Here is an 18240-nt window from a genome sequence, read left to right as displayed (position 1 = left end):
ATGTGAAAATAAACTGAGTACTACCATTTAAGTAGGAAATAATTTATCAAATTATAATGATAGTTTTTGACAATGGAATGGTTTGACTGATGAACACTTTTTTAATCTCCCTTTATTTTTGTAGATATGTGTGTTGGAACCTACACGAAAAGTATCCCAATGAATTTGATTTTTCTGGTATCTTGGATGTACGGTAAGTTATATATGAATACCGTGTTCAATAGTCATAAACAGATTGAGCGAAATCAAATCCTGGCTACAAACTAAAACCGATGGAAACACATCAACTATAAGAGGAAAACAATGGAAAAACAGAAACGAACTATTTGATAACAATTAACTGCCACTTTTTGTGCTGACATGAATTATCATTGATATGGTTATATTTATAAATTAACTGTTTACCAAATTGAGAATTTTTGAAATACTAAGGCTTTTCTACCTCAGGCATAGATTACCTTAGCTGGATTTGGCAAAACTTTTAGGAATTTTGGTCCTCAATGCTCTTCAACTTCGTACTTTATTTGGCCTTTTTAACTTTTTGGGATTCGAGCGTCACTGATGAGTCTTTTGTAGACGAAACGCGCGTCTGGCGTATATACAAAATTTAGTCCTGGTATCTATGATGAGTTTATATATTCCTGACTGCATCTTGCAAACAAAACTAATTTTAGAAATAGAAGTGAAAGATACCAAGGAACATTCAAACTCATAAAAATAAACTGACAATCCCATGGACAAACAAAGGCAACAGTAGTATACCGCTGTTCAATAGTCATAGACTGATTAAGCGAAATCCAATCCTGGCTACAAACTAAGACCGATAGAAACACATCAACTATAAAAGGAATACAACGGAAAAACAGAAACGAACTATTTGATAACAAGTGCCATATTCCTGACTTGGTACCCGACATTTTGTGAAAAAAGGTGGATTGAACCTGGTTTTATGGCTAGCCAAACCTCACGCTGACATGGCAATGTTAAACACACTGCTAAAATGATAACACCACGTGACAGGAGTACAGAACAAAAAAAACCCCCAATAACACTCAGGACAGAGACATACATAAATAGATAATATAATAGTACATAAAACAAAACATAAAAAAATAAAGACTGAGAAACACGAACCCCACAAAAACTTAGTTTTCCACGAATTTATGAAGCAAAATACAGAGTTATAATTTTACAGAAAGTTTATCAGACTGGCAGAAGAAGTAGGTTTGTATGTAATATTCCGACCGGGACCTTATATCTGTGCTGAATGGGATTTTGGAGGAATGCCTGCGTAAGTACAAATCATTTACATTTTACATGTTGAGACAGTATATATTTTTTTAGCGCCAAACTTAGCAAGCTTGCGTTTTCCAATAAGTACAGAACCATCTTTGTAAATTAATGAAACTGGTTTTATTATTTTTTATAAATAAGTATATTCTCACCCTTCTTATTGTCCTGTAGATAAATACATTATTTTGAAGTGTCCGGTTATGAGTCAAGTCTTGCGGAAATGCGAGAACTCTAGACTTATTGGGTAATATGTTTCCAGGCATCCCATAGACATTTAATCTGATACAACTACCATAAAAACGTCATTAGTGCGGATACCATTCTGAAAAGATTGTAACTTAAAATTTGTAATATCTGAGAAAGAAAAAAGCTCTGTCAACGAATTCGATGCACACTTAAAATGATTTTTGACGAATCATATGTTATAAGTTAACACCATAAGCTTGATGCATCGGTAAAGTCACACTCAGAAAAGGGAAATTCACTACTGAGAAGTTGATAAATCATGTCCGTCAAATTATGATGTCTTTGACGATGCATATTAAGAGAACGATTTACAGGTAAACTAAAAATTTCATAGACTATCATTTTCTTTTTATCCTTTACGTCTTTTTTTAGATGGCTTTTGCGTGACCCTGAAATGAAAGTACGAAGTAATTATAAGCCATATCAAGATGCTGTTGACAGATTTTTCAGTCAGCTCATTCCACTAGTGTCCGACTTGCAGGTTTGTTTATTTCCTAAAATTTAACTTTCTTATTTCTTTGTTGTGAAATTATGGTCAATTATTTAGAATAGGAGAAGCCATTTTTTCCAATCAAAATACTTTATACTTTAGTGATAAAATCATTCCAATGATATACCTTTCTTCCTAAATCTACTAATTTTAATGACTTTATTTTAGATGCCTAATGAAATATGTTGTGTTTATATTCAGAATTGTCTAAAACTGCCCGAAAAATCAAGTGGCGGACCAATCATAGCATTTCAAGTGGAGAACGAATTTGGTTCCTACAGTAAAGAGTATGAACATCTAAAGTTTATTCACGAGGCAAGACTTAAAAGTTAAAAAAATGTTTACATATATGAAATAATGCAATTGGGAGTTGGTACAATAGTAAAAATGAAAGAAACGCTTTTTAAATGTGTTTCACTCGAAGCTCTTTTCTGGATATAGCTTCATCGGGAAAAAGTAAAATAACAAAAATACCAAACTCCAAGGGAAATTCAAGAAAGGAAAGTTCCTAATCAAATTGCAAACCAAAAGCTTAAAAACGTCAAACGAATGAGAAACAACTGTCATATTGCTGACCTGTTACAGTCGTTATTTGAGACAATTTAAGGTAACAAAACTAATCACATTAACTTTAAAATGAGCGAGAGCTGATGCGTCGACAGGGTAAGAGTATCCTGTTCTGCATGCTGCACCTGCCTTGCGGATCCACATCGATTCAAAATGTTACAATTGGTAAAACTACAGATCAGACGACTTTTCTGATATCTAACGATTTAAGATAGCAACCAATATCGCTAGTGAGTTAAGACACTGACATATTGTATATGTCAACTACTTCAGGATATCGATTCCCATCGATCTGCCTCAAAATTCAGTAAGAGCAGTTTTGTGTAATCAACACACACCGGTTAACAACATCCGTTTAGTGTGAACATGTACGAGCGTAGCTGAGGGATGCTACTGCAGAGGTATGGGAAGTTCACAATTGGAAAGGTGAAATCATCACGTTTGTCTTTTATTCTAGTTTGAAGTAGTCTTCCGTGTCAAAAATCGAGGAAAATATCAATATATGAAGCAGTATCTTTAAGCTATTAAAAGTTCACTGGGGTACATGAAATGTAATCACTCATTGAGATGTGAGTTTTTGGGTGACAGGTCATCATCAATATATCTAAAAGTAAAGCTGAAAGAGGCAATGTAGTTTACCTTTCAATTGAGAGTATATAATATAAGTGTAAAGCGAAAAAATCAAACCCCATATGTTTTGAAGATTGTGATTGAAGAATTTTGTTAAGTTTAAGTATCCAGTATAACGATTAGAGGTTTCATCGTCCTTTTTATGTTAATATCAAACAAGAAAAAGACGGATTTGCGATTCTCTTAAATCTCCACGTGTTTAAATAATGTAGAGTCTGATGGATTCTCGGATTTACTAGGAATTCCAAGTTCTTTAGTTAAAGAATGCAAATAGTGATTTATGCATATAAAACTGTATTGAATGAGGCTTTCTCTACGTATTTGTAGCACAAATTAAAAACAAAGGCCACCAACAAGTTCGAGCCTCCTTAATCATATATTTGAATGCATTACTGAACATCTTTCACCATGCAGATAATATGGCCAGTTTTGGATCATCTTTTAGGCATAATTCATTCGTATTCTAAAATCGGTTATCAAATTTTTATTTCAGAATATGATCTTATTTCTCACTAATGTAATAAATACTGTAACATTTTAAAAGCAATTATTTTTTTCTAAGGTGTCAATGTTAGTAGTCAAACTAATTATGATTATTTCAGACTTTGGTAAAATATGGTGCTAAAGAATTATTCTTGACTTCTGAAAATCCTAACGGGATTACAAACTGTCCTTTCTACGATCGTAAGTGAAATATTGGTTAGCTTTATTTTTTGGTCATACTTTCGACGCCTATTCAGAAAATAGATAATAAGGGCATAGCAAACCAAGATTAACATTTGACGAAAAGCGGAGGTATGGATTATCTAAAGAAACACAGTAATTTATATGGTCACTTGGCATCCGCTACGTAAACTTATACTATAACACCTATAATATGAAATATTCAATAATATTGTAGGCAATTCGCTTAAGATTTATAATCAGTAATGTATCTTTTAAGTATTTGTTACTTTTTTGTAATCTACACATTAACGTAATCATAGTTTTTATGTACTTTCCGACTTTCAAAAACACACACCAAGATTTTGAAAAGTAGACAGGTATATATTGACATTTTTTGAAAGATATATTAATTTATTTGCTTTTGTTGCATCAAATTTTTCAGGAGCTCTTCCAACAGCTAATTTTCCCAGTATGAAAGTTGGGGCAGAAACCTTTGACCTGATACGAAAGTGGAGTCCAAGCTTTCCTCTGATGGTAACGGAATTCTGGTCTGGCTGGTTTGACCACTGGACATCAACACATAAAGGACTGCCTCTTGATGGTATTTTTTGTATGAATAAATATCTCTATTTGTTGGATATGCGCTGATTTATGTTTGTCTGTGATGCCAGATGTTATAATCCATTTCCTATATATTCTACACACATTTTAGAATGATAAATAGGAACAGAGTAACTTAACATTTAATATCTAGAAAAAAAATTTCCTGGTTAGTGTATATCAAGTTTAAGTAAGGTGCGAAATATATATGAAAACAAACCAATATTAGTAAATATTGATATAAACCCTTTCAAAATTTAAGGGACAAAATGCGCGTGTTTGACTTGTTTTATTAATATTTCTTTACTTGATCATGCTCAAGACAATTAATGATACCGTTACGTGTATAAGGACGTGACACCGAAACACGCCCCTGAGGCATTACACAAACAATTTTGATTTGTGACCAAAATTTATTTCAGTTAGTCGATTTATGACTATTGAACATCTATAAATGTTTGGGGATGGAACATGATTGCACTTCAATTAAATTTGGACAATACAAGTTTAATTTTATGAGGAAAAGGAAATTGTTATTTTTTTTAAACATTTGTTGTCAACTTTTGTTGTCAAAATTTTTAACTGACCAACTAAAACAACTAAAAAATTCACAGAACCAAACAACACAAACTCAAATAGTGTAGACTTTGTGTGAGCAAATAGGAGAAACTACTTTAACGGAGAAAGACTCATAAGTTACTACTGATATACTACATATATCACAAAAGACATGATTATATATAAGATATAGAATGATTCTCGGTAATGCTTTGTCATTATTATTTTAGACTTTGCGCAAACACTCACAGACATTCTTGATGCTGGATCGTCTGTTAACATGTACATGTTCCATGGAGGCACAAATTTTGGTTTCATGTCTGGTGCCAATAGATTTCCAGAATCAACATATAAACCTGATGTCACCAGCTATGGTAAAACTGTTTTCCTTTGAATTGTTTAACTATATTTTACACAACTAAAGAGAAGTAATACATTTAAAAACAGGTGGTTTCTTTTTGAAGATTTTTTAGATATAGAATGATAAGATGTGTTATGTTTGCAAATGAGACAACTATCCAAAAGATACCAAATGATGCAACAATGAGTAAAATCTAGACCACAGAACAAGCTATAAATGGCCATAGAATAACACATTGTAAAACAAATCAAACGAGAAAGCGAGATTTATGACGAAATAACCAAACAAACGAAAAACAACTAATTAAGCACCAACAAACAACAACCAATGAATTTCAGACCCCTAATTTCGGACAGGGAACTTCTATATTATACCCAATAAAGCATATCATATATGTTTTTAGTAATATTCATAGATTTTATAATTACAATCCTATTTTCTTGAATAATTTAAATAGATATGAAATGTAAACCTCCTTAAAATATATTTTATAATGTTTAGATTATGATGCACCATTGAGTGAGGCAGGAGATGTTACAGCAAAATATCTAAAAGCAAGGGATATTATATTTGAAAAAATATTGAAACCACAAGGTAAATTTAAGCTATAGTTTTATTCTTCGGAAAATGGTATAGAGTTTATAAATCTTATGTTCGAATGTTATCCTGTGACATTTCAGTACTCTTTAGAATACAACAGTAAATTCAAAATTCTTATAGTTCTTGTCGTTAATTGTATCGAAAAATCTAGTCAAAAAAAGAAAAAAGAAAATGTATAAAATGGATACTTAGAAAAACTGTCGAAAGTTATCGTCTTTGTATGGATTTCAGGGAGTAAAATGATTATTTTGAAACGTCTATCATCCCATTCTAAATTTATTTTTAGTTTAATCATCCTTAGATTAGCTGTCGACCTATCAGTAATGATCAATTTCTTTTTCACATTAACACATCAATAAACTCCGTAAATATCGCTTTTAATTACTTTCATTTCCAATGAAATGAAATAATGTTAAGATAAAAGAAACGTACCACCCTTTATAGTTAAGCCTTCCTCGAAATTTCTAATCTCGAAGTCAAGATAGAGATTTTATATGTATAAATGTAGTGCTTGATATTACTTTCATCAATGACATAAGTTTTAAACATACAACAATGGAATAATTCCATTTTAATTGTAAGATTCAAGACCTCTGTTAACCGTTAACCTCCAAGAATAACCTTTTGCTTTTATCTTCTGACTTCTAGGCATCAATTGTTTACCAACTATTCCACCGAATACACCAAAAGCCAGTTATGGTAAGTCACTCATACAAAGTTTTATTTTTGCAGAACACTTGCAACAAAATATTTTGTATTTGGTTCATGAATGTGACCTACCGAATTAGACTATTTACCGGATTTGTTATCACATAAGCAACACGACGGGTGCCACATGTGGAACAGGATCTGCTTACCATTCTGGAGCACCCGAGATCACCCCTAGTTTTTGGTGGGGTTTTGTGTTGTTTATTTTTTAGTTTCTATGTTGTGTCATGTGCACTATTGTGTGTCTTTTTCATTTTTAGCCATGGCGTTGTCAATTTATTTTAGATTTATGAGTTTGACTGTCCGTTTGGTATCTTTCGTCCCTCTTTTAGAAGTGTTTTTAAAAAAGAAAATACCAAGGGACAATAAAAACTGATACCGCCATAGTAAATAAGAAAAAGAACAAAACGTTCGTAGACGCTCGTAGATCGAGCAACATCAACCACAAAAACAGTTTTTAACTCAGGTATTCCGAAAGGGTAAGCAGTTTCTGCTCCACTCAGAAGTAATCTATTCTGCGAAGTATGTTTCAATTTATTATATATTCCAATGGCATAATATTGAGACTAAAAATCAGATACTATGATTTATAGGTATGTACTTTCCTTTAACTTCCATCAAATACGATTAATACATAGAATGGATGACAGGAATGATTATGTACAGGCCGTACACTTGGTGGGATGAAACCAGTTTTACTTTCACAAGCATAATTTTATATCTAGATTATATGTCGTCTAACTAAAACCAAAGTGGGAGCACAAGACTAGACACCCATCTTACGAAGCTTCTTTTGTAAGAGCTAAATCTATAAAGGGAGTCGTCTTTATCAAGCATGCAAGTACGTTGAAGTATTCTTTTTGTTTATTTCAGATTCAATAGAAATAAAAGAGTATCTTTCCCTGGATTCAATCCTAACATATTGCAATGTGAGTTTAAAATTTATTGTATAAATACTTGAATTAGCCTTTAGTATTACAAGCACATTTATTTAGTTGATTGACCGGGTTATTGTTTATGAACGCCAAATGCCAATTCCAAACGAAAGTTCAGAATACGAACAATATAAGAAGGGATCCTAAAGACAGGTTCTGTAAATCAAAGTTCGAAGTTGAAGAACATTGAGGACCCACAACTCCGAAAAGTTTTGCCAAAACGAGAAAATCCATAGAATTTTGAAAATTCAATGTATTGTAAACAGTTAATTTGTAAGTTTGACCTTACCAATTGCAATTCATTTCAACACAGTGTAGAATAAGGACTTGATTGAATACACACTTAAAAAGACAAGTTGTATAAAGCGCATTTTCTGAAAGACTGATATAATATTGATGCAATGATAATACGTTAGCGTTATTGCAGGAAAAGGTAGAATCCTCTAAACCAATAAACATGGAAAATCTACAGATTCACAATGGTTTTGGACAAAACTATGGTTATATTCTATACAGAACTACAATTGGTAAAGGCAGAACGCTCAGATTTGAGAAACAGCCTATGGATAGAGCACAGGTATTTTGATTTTCTATGGCATTGATACTTTCTTAATCTGAAGTTTTTTAAATTTCCTTTTAGATATGAAACATTTTCTTTAAACATGCAATTTGATGAAGGAAACCCAGAAACGTAGTTCGGACGCATAACATTTAAATAAAGGCAACAGTAGTTCACTGCTGTTCAAAGATTGTTATGATTATTTTCATTTTACGAACATGAATGCAGTACTGATTTGAAAAAATTTAAAAAATCAAACGTTTTACTTTTATGCTATGAAATGTAGGCTTTTTTTTAAATATAAAATAATTGATAATGTTACAGATTTTTATTGATGGCATACAGAATGGTGTATTAGACTGGCGAGAAGCTTCTGTAGAACAAGAGGTCAACACAGATAAGGTAAAGGACTACTTATTTAACTGAAAGCATCAATATTTTGTATTTAAAATAAGTAGATAATTTATGGCTTGATGAATAAAGTAAACAGTAGAAACAGCTTTTCAATAGTCACAAATAAATTAAACGAAAGCAAAATAGGGTAACAAAATAAAACACAGGGAAACACTTCAGAGGAAAACAACAAAACAACAGAACTGCAACGAAAATAAAAGCCAAGATACATACAAACGGGCTATTTGATAGCATGTCTTTGTTATACATTTATAAAATACTATTATTAGGGGAAAAGTTTTTGCAGAAAAAAAGAAAGGTGTTAGATACTGTAGTAAAATTCAAGATCAAAAGTTACAAACAGACAAACAATGTCATTGCAAGAAAAGCGAAAAAAACGACCTAAAGATAAATAACAGTATACAAAACCAGCATAGAAAACTACAGATTGAGCAACATGAACTCCATCAAAACCCGGGGTTGATCTAAGATCCTCCAGGAGGATTAACAAATCGTGCTCCACATGTAAAATCTGTCGTATTTCTCGTATAAAGACGTTGATGAGTTATATCAGGTAACAAAGCATTACACAACATACACAATGACGGTTTGTTAACGACTCTTATCTTATCATCAACAAATTAGTAAACCATTCGTTACGTAACACTGAAACTTGACTAAATTTTAAATTTGAAATGTCAGATCTGTGACGTTCGAATAATAAAACTAGTGGCCAAAATCAAGAAAAGTAAAGACTGCTAACTACTGGATTGGTGATATTCTAGAGAACGTCTTTCAGCAGTAGCGTCAACCCAGTGTCACTAAAGATAAAATGTGTATGTGGACAGACTACAGACATGAGTTACTTCTTTATAAAAATCAACACTGTCGCCTGACTATAGTTAGAAGGCGGTCTTCAATAAATAAAAAAGTTGTGAAATTTTAAGTTACTAGTATATCATTAGCCTTCACTACTTTTCAACCTATTTTTTTTTAAGGAAAACAACACTCTAGATATTTTGGTTGAAAATCATGGGAGAGTGAATTATATCGAAATTGGCGAAAGTCTATTAAACGAGCAAAGAAAAGGTAATTCAAAATACATTGGAGTTGATATTTATCAACGGTGTAATACACATATTACCATATTAATGATGCATTGCACAAATTGACACTCTTGTGGATAGTTTTAATTTTATTCTTGAAATTGATACGATGTGCCCTGATTTTTATGATTGTCATAAAAAATGTTGCAGTAGTTTATCATCTTAAATCTTTAATTTTCATTCACATTCTGATGAGTTCTTTTAAACTTGTGAAATATTTATCACAGTGAATGTTTACTTCATTTAGGCCGTGTTCACATTGACCTTAACTGGGTGTTGTGTTAGTGTAACTCACACGTAAACTGAACACAATTACGTTCTCATTGATAAAACTCAATGTGTACATGTAGTTTAAATCATGTTTTGTCTACATGCAGTCGATAGTCGATGTAGGCCTGTAGGTTAAGTGTACACAAAACAAGGCATTTAGAACTTTAGTTTTACCATGAATATTTAAGGAAGAAACGATTTTTGAATAAAATTGATATTTATAACAATTATTTATAAAGTTCTTTACAGAAATATTTGTCTAAACTTAATATATTCATAAGTTATAAAAAAAACCCTTTACGTAGCTTTATAAACCCCTTATCAAGACTCAAACCATCACCATTGCCGAACACATAATTCATTTGAAAAGGTCTTCCCGAATCGAGTGGACGTACACAGAAATATTTGCCACTGGTCTTTACTCAAACAACGATGCACTCATAAATGCATTACTAAAAAAAGTGTGAGGTAAATTTTTTGTTTGTCTAGTATCTCAGATCCGTTAAAATACACTTAGAAATAAAACAAAAATACCCCCTCCCTTTGCCAAATATTTCTTGGAGAAGAAATACCATTTGAAACCAGCAGAAAATAAAGAAATGTAATGATCCTTAACATCTCAATCCTTTTTCTTCGTCTTTAAGCACGCTGCTGCAGCCTACGTTTTCTAATGCGTAATCGAGACATCTTTAGTATCTTTAAACTACTGCAAATCATCAAAATGGCTTCAATAAAGGAGCAAACACTTAACTTCAAAGGGGGTATGGGTTTTTTTTTTAGTCAGAATTTTTCGCGCGGACGTTTTTATTCAGTTTTTTTTAGATGGTAGCAATACAAAAGAGGGACGAAATATACCAAAGAGACATTCAAACTCATGAATCTAAAACAAACTGACAACGCCATGGCTAAAAATGAAAAAGACAAACAAACAACAGTACACACGACACAACATAGAAAACTAAAGAATAAACAACACGAACCCCACCAAAAAACTAGGCGTGATCTCAGGTGCTCCGGAAGAGTAAGCAGATCCTGCTCCACATGCGGCACCCGTCGTGTTGCTTATGTGATAACAAATCCGGTAAATAGTCTTATTCGGTAGGTCACATTCAGGAAAGGGGAGGGGATTGTAGTTACGACGTAAGTAATATATCCGATATCATTTGTGATACGGTTATTCCATAACGGTCAACCAACTCGTGAAGGCGTCCGTAAAATTTACGAAGGGATGATTTCAACTTCACCATTTGGAACTCTTGGTTTAATAGCTTCCTTGTGAGCAGCAACCCTCTATCAAGAAAATCATGATAGGAAATGCAAGCACGGGAATATCGTATCAATTGGGAGATATATACCCCGTATACAGGTGCTGCTGGAATGTTGCAACTTAGAAATGGAAAGTTCACAATTGGAAAGCTGAAATCATCTCTTTTGTCGTAAAGTTTTGTTTTCAACCGACCCTCATTGTCAATTTCTAGATGTAAGTCAAGATATGAGGCCGACTTAACTGTATCTGTAGTATCCTTTATCCCTAGCTCGATTGGATAGATGCGTTCCACATAGTCACCAAATTTTGAATTATTTAGCGAAAGAACATCATCTATATAGCGAAAAATAGAGTTAAAGGATAGTGCTATCTTTTTACCTTTCTTCCTAAGAAGTTCCTGCATGAAGTCAGCCTCATAATAATAAAGAAACAAGTCGGCAAGTAGAGGGACACAGTTTTTTCCCATTGGAATGCCGACAGTCTGTTGAAAAACACGTCCTCCGAACGTAACAAATATGTTGTCAATCAAGAAATCAAGCATTTTGATAGTATCAGTTTCAGAGAATTTTTTGTTCGAATCAGATTGATCCTTTACAAAGTAGGATTTATCCCTCCCTACAATATATTTTTTCAATATCTTACACTATAACGTATGGGGAAACTGTGGATTCAAAATAATTTTTGTTATTATCTGAATGACCAGAATATTATTCTTTTTATCAAATTAGGGACCAGAATATTTTTCATGGAAAAATACATCCCCCTTTTTGAAGTCAAACCGTCGTTCCCTATTTAACTGCTAGAAAAGTTGTCCGAAAAATTTACATTCGGTTCTACATAATGAACATTTAATAAAATTAACGGTATCAATTTTCTTGCACCAGATGCGCATTTCGACATTAAATGTCTCTTCAGTGATGCTCGTGGCCAAAATATTTGTAATCCAAAGCTTATATAAAAGATGAAGAGCTATAATCCAAAAGGTCCAAAAAGTATAGCCAAATCCGTGAAAGGAATCAGAGCTTTGCATGAGGGAGATACATTCCTTAATTTATAATAATTTCTATCATTTTGTAACAGCAAATTTTAATAACACAAAAAAAAATCTTAAATGACATGTAATTTACAAGTGTGAACAAATCTTATGTACAGGTAATTAAACAAGGTGTATAGATGTGAACAAATTTAATGTGAAACCAGTGTACATTACATTAAACTAATAGTAAACATGTTTACTGTACATGGCGTTTGGTGTGAACATGGCCTTAGTTGAAGAGCAGCATATGTATATACTTGGTTTATATTTTGATAATGGTACATACCTCTACGGCTTTTAGTTGGAAGAACATGTTGAAATGTCACAAATAATTTATAGACATATTGAATACATGAAAGATTTCAGTAATTGTTTTATTAATGACATTGCGGGCTAAAGTTTTTTTGCGATTTAAATCCGACCATAAATTTTGTGAGAGATTTACTGGTGAAATATTATTCAATACTTTAAAACGTAAAACAGATCCGAAGTATGTTTGTATTTCATTGACACATGCTTGATCTTTATATGGCGAGGCTTTGGGACACCCGAGAAGCCACATAAAGCTTTCATTTTTAAAGACAAAATGTTTTATCGGGTAAGTCTTACTTTCAGTGACCAGGTTATAGAATTCAAGGCACAGTTCATAATAATGAACTAGTTCTCTGTTTGAATTCATTCATGATATCTCCTAAAGACATGATTGACACTTTGGTCTAGTGATACAGTATTTGTAAAATTGTATTGTATACCGTTCAAATTTATATTGTTCTTTGCCAAACTTACAATTTTGTCTTTTTTGTTCTCACACTTTCGTATAACTTCCATTTTGATTAAGAAAACCAACTTACTTTTACTGAAATTACTACATAACTTGTTGTTAAAGGTATAACTGGTAATGTGTTTCTCGATGATAACCTCATTAGTAACTGGACTATCGTGCCAATGGAATTTGAGGGTGATTTTGTTCAAAGGTAGGACATTTATTTTCCATGTTATCTATTAAACATATTCAATCTGATGCAGATATTATCACCTTAATTTGTTGAAGAAATTTCATTTAAAAAGAAATAATGATAGAAAGAAATATTAAGCATTTTCTTTTTATAATATATTAAATGTCAATAATTCCTTATCCTGTTAATTTTGTAATATTTTTTTAGTAGGAAGGTTTGCTTTAAAGCTGTTTGTACTTTTATTGTTATTTCATTATTCAATATTGTACGCATATTATTTTCACTTATAACAAAGTGTATTTGATGTAGAGATTGACTCTTTGTTTTACCAATTTATTTAATATTTGTACAGTGTCTTGCACGGTAACAATTGGACAAGCTCATTTGGAAAAGATATCCCAGTTCTATGTAAAACCATTTTGACTCTCAAGGATACACCCAAAGACACATTTCTTCTACTTAGAGTAAGTACTGAACCTGACCAAGAAGTTGCCTTTTAGGCTATTCAACGTCTTACTTTATTTTGCCTTTTTAACTTTTTGATTCGAGCGTCACTAATGAATCTGTGTAGACGAAATGCTCGTGTGACGTACACAATTTTAATCCTGGTATCTATGATGAGTTTATATACATCAAAGCTTTATCAGAAAAATTTGGATTAAAGATAACTATCATTCACGATTGAACTCGTTGGTTTTGATGATGTTGATAGATATGTTAGCAATCTATGAATTTTGGCATTTGATAAGAAGAATGGAAATGATCATTGTAGTTTAATTCTACTTCAAAAGAGGGACGAAAGATAGCAAAGATTGAAAATAAACTGACAACGCCATGGCTAAAAATAAAAAGACAAACAGACAAATAATAGTACAGAAAACACAACATAGAAAACTAAAGACTTAGCAACACGAACCCCACCAAAACTATGGGTGATCCCAGGTGCTCCGGAAGAGTTGTCAGATCCTGCTGCACATGCAGTAGCCGTCGTGGTGCTTAAGTGTTGCAACTGGTGCTGTAAACTTAACCATAGACGTTGTTTTATTCAAGAAAATTCCAAATTTAAAAAGGATCGTTGACAAAGAAAAGCACAGTTTCCCTTCCTTTTTTTGTGTAGATTTATCTTGAAATCGAAGCTCTAAAGTCACCTTTGCTAGCCATTTGCATCTTTCAAACAAGTCCTATTTAGATTGTTTTAATTTGTCATATATTGTAACCATGGTGATAACAGTACTCAATACTTTGTGCATTCGTTTGATATATTTGAGCTTTTGACTTTGCCATTAAATTAGGGAATTTCCGTTTTAAATCTTTGTCGCAGTTCGTTATTTTTGTGATTTTACTTTTCATCAAGTTTATAACTGGGCTATGTATTTTTATGTGCTTGATTATGTTGTTTTATGTAATGTATCCGTTTTTATTAGCTCACCTGGCCTAAAAGGCCATGTGAGCTTTTCTCATCACTTGGCGTCCGTCGTCGTCGTCGTCGTCGTCGTCGTCGTCGTCGTCGTCGTCTGTCGTCGTTAACAATTTTTCAAACACCTTCTCCTCTGAAACTACTGAATGGATTTGAATGAAACTTAACATGATTGTTCCTTAGTATATCCTGCACAAAATGTGCGCTTCGATTTTTGATCCGTCAAAAAACATGGCCGCCGTTACTTAAAATAGAACATAGGGGTCAAATGCAGTTTTTGGCTTATATCTCAAAAACGAAAGCATTTAGAGCAAATCTGACATGGGGTAAAAATGTTCATTAGGTCAAGATCTATCAGCCCTGAAATTTTCAGATGAATCAAACATCCAATTGTTGGGTTGCTGCCACTTAATTGGTAATTTTAAGGAAATTTTGCAGTTTTTGGTCATTATCTTGAATATTATTATAGATAAAGATAAACTGTAAACAGCAAAAAAGATCAGCAAAGTAAGATCTACAAATAAGTTAATATGACCAAAATTGTCAATTGACCCCTTAAGGGGTTATTGTCCTTTAATGACAATTTTTCACAATTTGTTCATCATATTTGCTAACTTTAAAAAATCTTCTCCTCTGAAACTACTGAATGGATTTGGTTAAAACTTAGTATGGTTGTTCCTTAGATTATCCTGCACAAAGTGTGTGCTTTGATTTTTGATCCGTCAAAAAACATGGCCGCCGTTACTTAAAATAGAACATAGGGGTCAAATGCAGTTTTTGGCTTATATCTCAAAAACGAAAGCATTAAGAGCAAATCTGACATGGAGTAAAAATGTTCATTAGGTCAATATCTATCAGCCCTGAAATTTTCAGATGAATCAAACATCCAATTGTTGGGTTGCTGCCACTTAATTGGTAATTTTAAGGAAATTTTGCAGTTTTTGGTCATTATCTTGAATATTATTATAGATAAAGATAAACTGTAAACAGCAAAAAAGATCAGCAAAGTAAGATCTACAAATAAGTTAATACGACCAAAATTGTCAATTGACCCCTTAAGGGGTTATTGTCCTTTAATGACAATTTTTCACAATTTGTTCATCATATTTGCTAACTTTAAAAAATCTTCTCCTCTGAAACTACTGAATGGATTTGGTTAAAACTTAGCATGGTTGTTCCTTAGATTATCCTGCACAAAGTGTGTGCTTTGATTTTTGATCCGTCAAAAAACATGGCCGCCGTTACTTAAAATAGAACATAGGGGTCAAATGCAGTTTTTGGCTTATATCTCAAAAACGAAAGCATTAAGAGCAAATCTGACATGGAGTAAAAATGTTCATTAGGTCAATATCTATCAGCCCTGAAATTTTTAGATGAATCAAACATCCAATTGTTGGGTTGCTGCCACTTAATTGGTAATTTTAAGGAAATTTTGCAGTTTTTGGTCATTATCTTGAATATTATTATAGATAAAGATAAACTGTAAACAGCAAATATGATCAGCAAAGTAAGATCTACAAATAAGTCAATTTGACCAAAATTGTCAATTGACCTCTTTAGGAGTTATTGCCCTTTAAAGACTTTTTTCACAATTTGTTCATCATGTTGACTTACTTTAAAAAATCTTCTCTTATGAAACTGCTGTATCAATTTCAGCCAAACTTAGGCTAAATGAGTTTCAGAGTTTCCGAGTATCTAGTATAAATTTTATATTTCATTTCCTTGTATGTCAAGAAACATAGCTCCTATGGCTAAAATAGAACATAGGAGAAAATGATTTTTTTTTGCTTTTGAAGAAAATAGGACGATTCAAAGAACATTTAAATAAACTGAAAAGCCAAAATAATCATTGATGAGAGATTAAACCAAAAAAATTCAGGTGAGCGATTCAGGCTCTTGAGAGCCTCTTGTTCTGTAGTTAGTCACCATTTCAGTTTTATCATGTATACTTATTATATAGTCATTTTATAAAATTTACTGTTTGCAAAAGTATGAACTATTCTAAATAATAAGGATGTTCTTATCCCCGTCAGAAAACCCTAGCTGTATTGGGCACAACGTTTTGGAACTTTTGGTCATAAGTGCTCTTCAAATATTTGTACTTGTTTTGGCTGTCGAACTTTTGTCATCTGAGCGTTTCTGGTTAGTCTTGTGTGGACGAAACGCACGTCTGGCGTATTAAATTTTAAACCTGGTACCTTTTGTTCGCTATAATTCGTGTGTTTCTTTGTCCTATATGTTCTTCCATTTATTTGTATTGTAGTCCTGTCATATAATGTTGTCATATTAATGTTATATTTTACATTGCCATAAAAGCTGGAGGTTCGGCATGCCACAAATTCAGGTTCAATCCACCATTTGTTTTCTTAAAATGTCCTGTACCAAGTCAAGAAAATTGCCATTGTTATATTATAGTTCGTTTCTGTGTGTGTTACATTTTAATGTTGTGTTTCTGTTGTGTCGTTGTTCTCCTCTTATATTAGATGCGTTTCCCTCAGTTTTAGTTTGTAACCCGGATTTGTTTTTTTCTCTATCGATTTATGAGTTTCAAACAACGGTATACTAATGTTGCCTTCATTTATAAGGCCAAACTGTTATCGATAAACTACTGAACAAATACTGAATTAACAGGAAATTAAATGAATACAGAATGTTTTAAAAAGCTGATCAAACTTAAAGTTTTGTAATCAAATAAAGAAGAGGGCTTTGATTTAAATGATTGTTTTAAACTAAAATACATTTCTGTCATTTAGGAATGGGGTAAAGGAATTGTATTCATAAATGGATTCAATCTTGGTAGATATTGGAGTGAAGGTCCACAAAGGACATTGTATGTACCAGCTCCGATTCTAAAAACTGGTGATAACCAGGTAAGTTATCAGTCTGGACGTTTACACCGAATATTATTCACCATTTTAAAAGTACAAGTTTAGATACATCTTATCGCTATTTGTCCGCTTTTACTGTACATAAAAAAAGTTCCCGTGTAACTTTGACGTCATAATATAAAATATGTGACGCCACAATGTAAACGTGATTGTTGTAGGAGGTCAAAAGTTCAGGAGGAACATATTCTCTGGTCAAGCGTTTTAAAATAGCCATAAGGTGTATTATGATCTAATATTTTTTATAAGATTCCAATATAATACACCTTATCGCTAATCCCGGCTGACCAGGCCGCTTGAACTTTTGACGCATACAACAATCACTTTTCCATTGTGGCGACAGATATTTTGTTTTGTTACGTCAAATTTTTACGGGAACCTGTGTAATATCCAGTAATGGCGGACAAATAGCGATAAGGTGTATACTTCATCTATACCAAGTACGACATGCCAATTTTTGTACAGTTTTTAATTAAACAAATGGAAAACATTTTTTTAACTATTTCTTTTTGTCTTGTAGATTTTGATTTTTGAGCATCAACAAATTGGAAAGAAGGTGGCGTTTGTAAAGGAACCAATACTCAAATGAAACTCTTTGCTCTTTCGATTACCTGATGCTGTAAAAATATTATGTATATTTGATAATTTCGCTGGCTAATTATAAAATCTTAAAATAAAAAAAAATAGAAGAAAAAAA

General features: G+C 32.5%; 1 protein-coding gene across 1 annotated transcript in view; it reads left to right on the top strand.

The window, feature by feature from the left end:
- Window positions 1-18240, top strand: part of LOC139521134 (beta-galactosidase-1-like protein 2) — a 21421-nt gene extending 3181 nt beyond the window's left edge. Inside the window, exons 3-19 of the mRNA XM_071314449.1 lie at window positions 125-193; window positions 1196-1291; window positions 1912-2020; window positions 2231-2344; window positions 3829-3910; window positions 4335-4493; window positions 5281-5424; window positions 5913-6005; window positions 6660-6710; window positions 7593-7648; window positions 8082-8231; window positions 8538-8615; window positions 9605-9695; window positions 13172-13259; window positions 13594-13705; window positions 17412-17528; window positions 18064-18240. Of these exons, the coding sequence (XP_071170550.1) occupies window positions 125-193; window positions 1196-1291; window positions 1912-2020; window positions 2231-2344; window positions 3829-3910; window positions 4335-4493; window positions 5281-5424; window positions 5913-6005; window positions 6660-6710; window positions 7593-7648; window positions 8082-8231; window positions 8538-8615; window positions 9605-9695; window positions 13172-13259; window positions 13594-13705; window positions 17412-17528; window positions 18064-18132 (1678 nt within the window). The 3' untranslated portion in view covers window positions 18133-18240. The remainder of the gene's footprint in view (window positions 1-124; window positions 194-1195; window positions 1292-1911; window positions 2021-2230; window positions 2345-3828; window positions 3911-4334; window positions 4494-5280; window positions 5425-5912; window positions 6006-6659; window positions 6711-7592; window positions 7649-8081; window positions 8232-8537; window positions 8616-9604; window positions 9696-13171; window positions 13260-13593; window positions 13706-17411; window positions 17529-18063) is intronic.

This window comes from Mytilus edulis, chromosome 1 (genome assembly GCF_963676685.1).
Source record: "Mytilus edulis chromosome 1, xbMytEdul2.2, whole genome shotgun sequence".
Taxonomy (NCBI): domain Eukaryota; kingdom Metazoa; phylum Mollusca; class Bivalvia; order Mytilida; family Mytilidae; genus Mytilus; species Mytilus edulis.
This window is presented reverse-complemented; position numbering and strand designations above follow the sequence as displayed.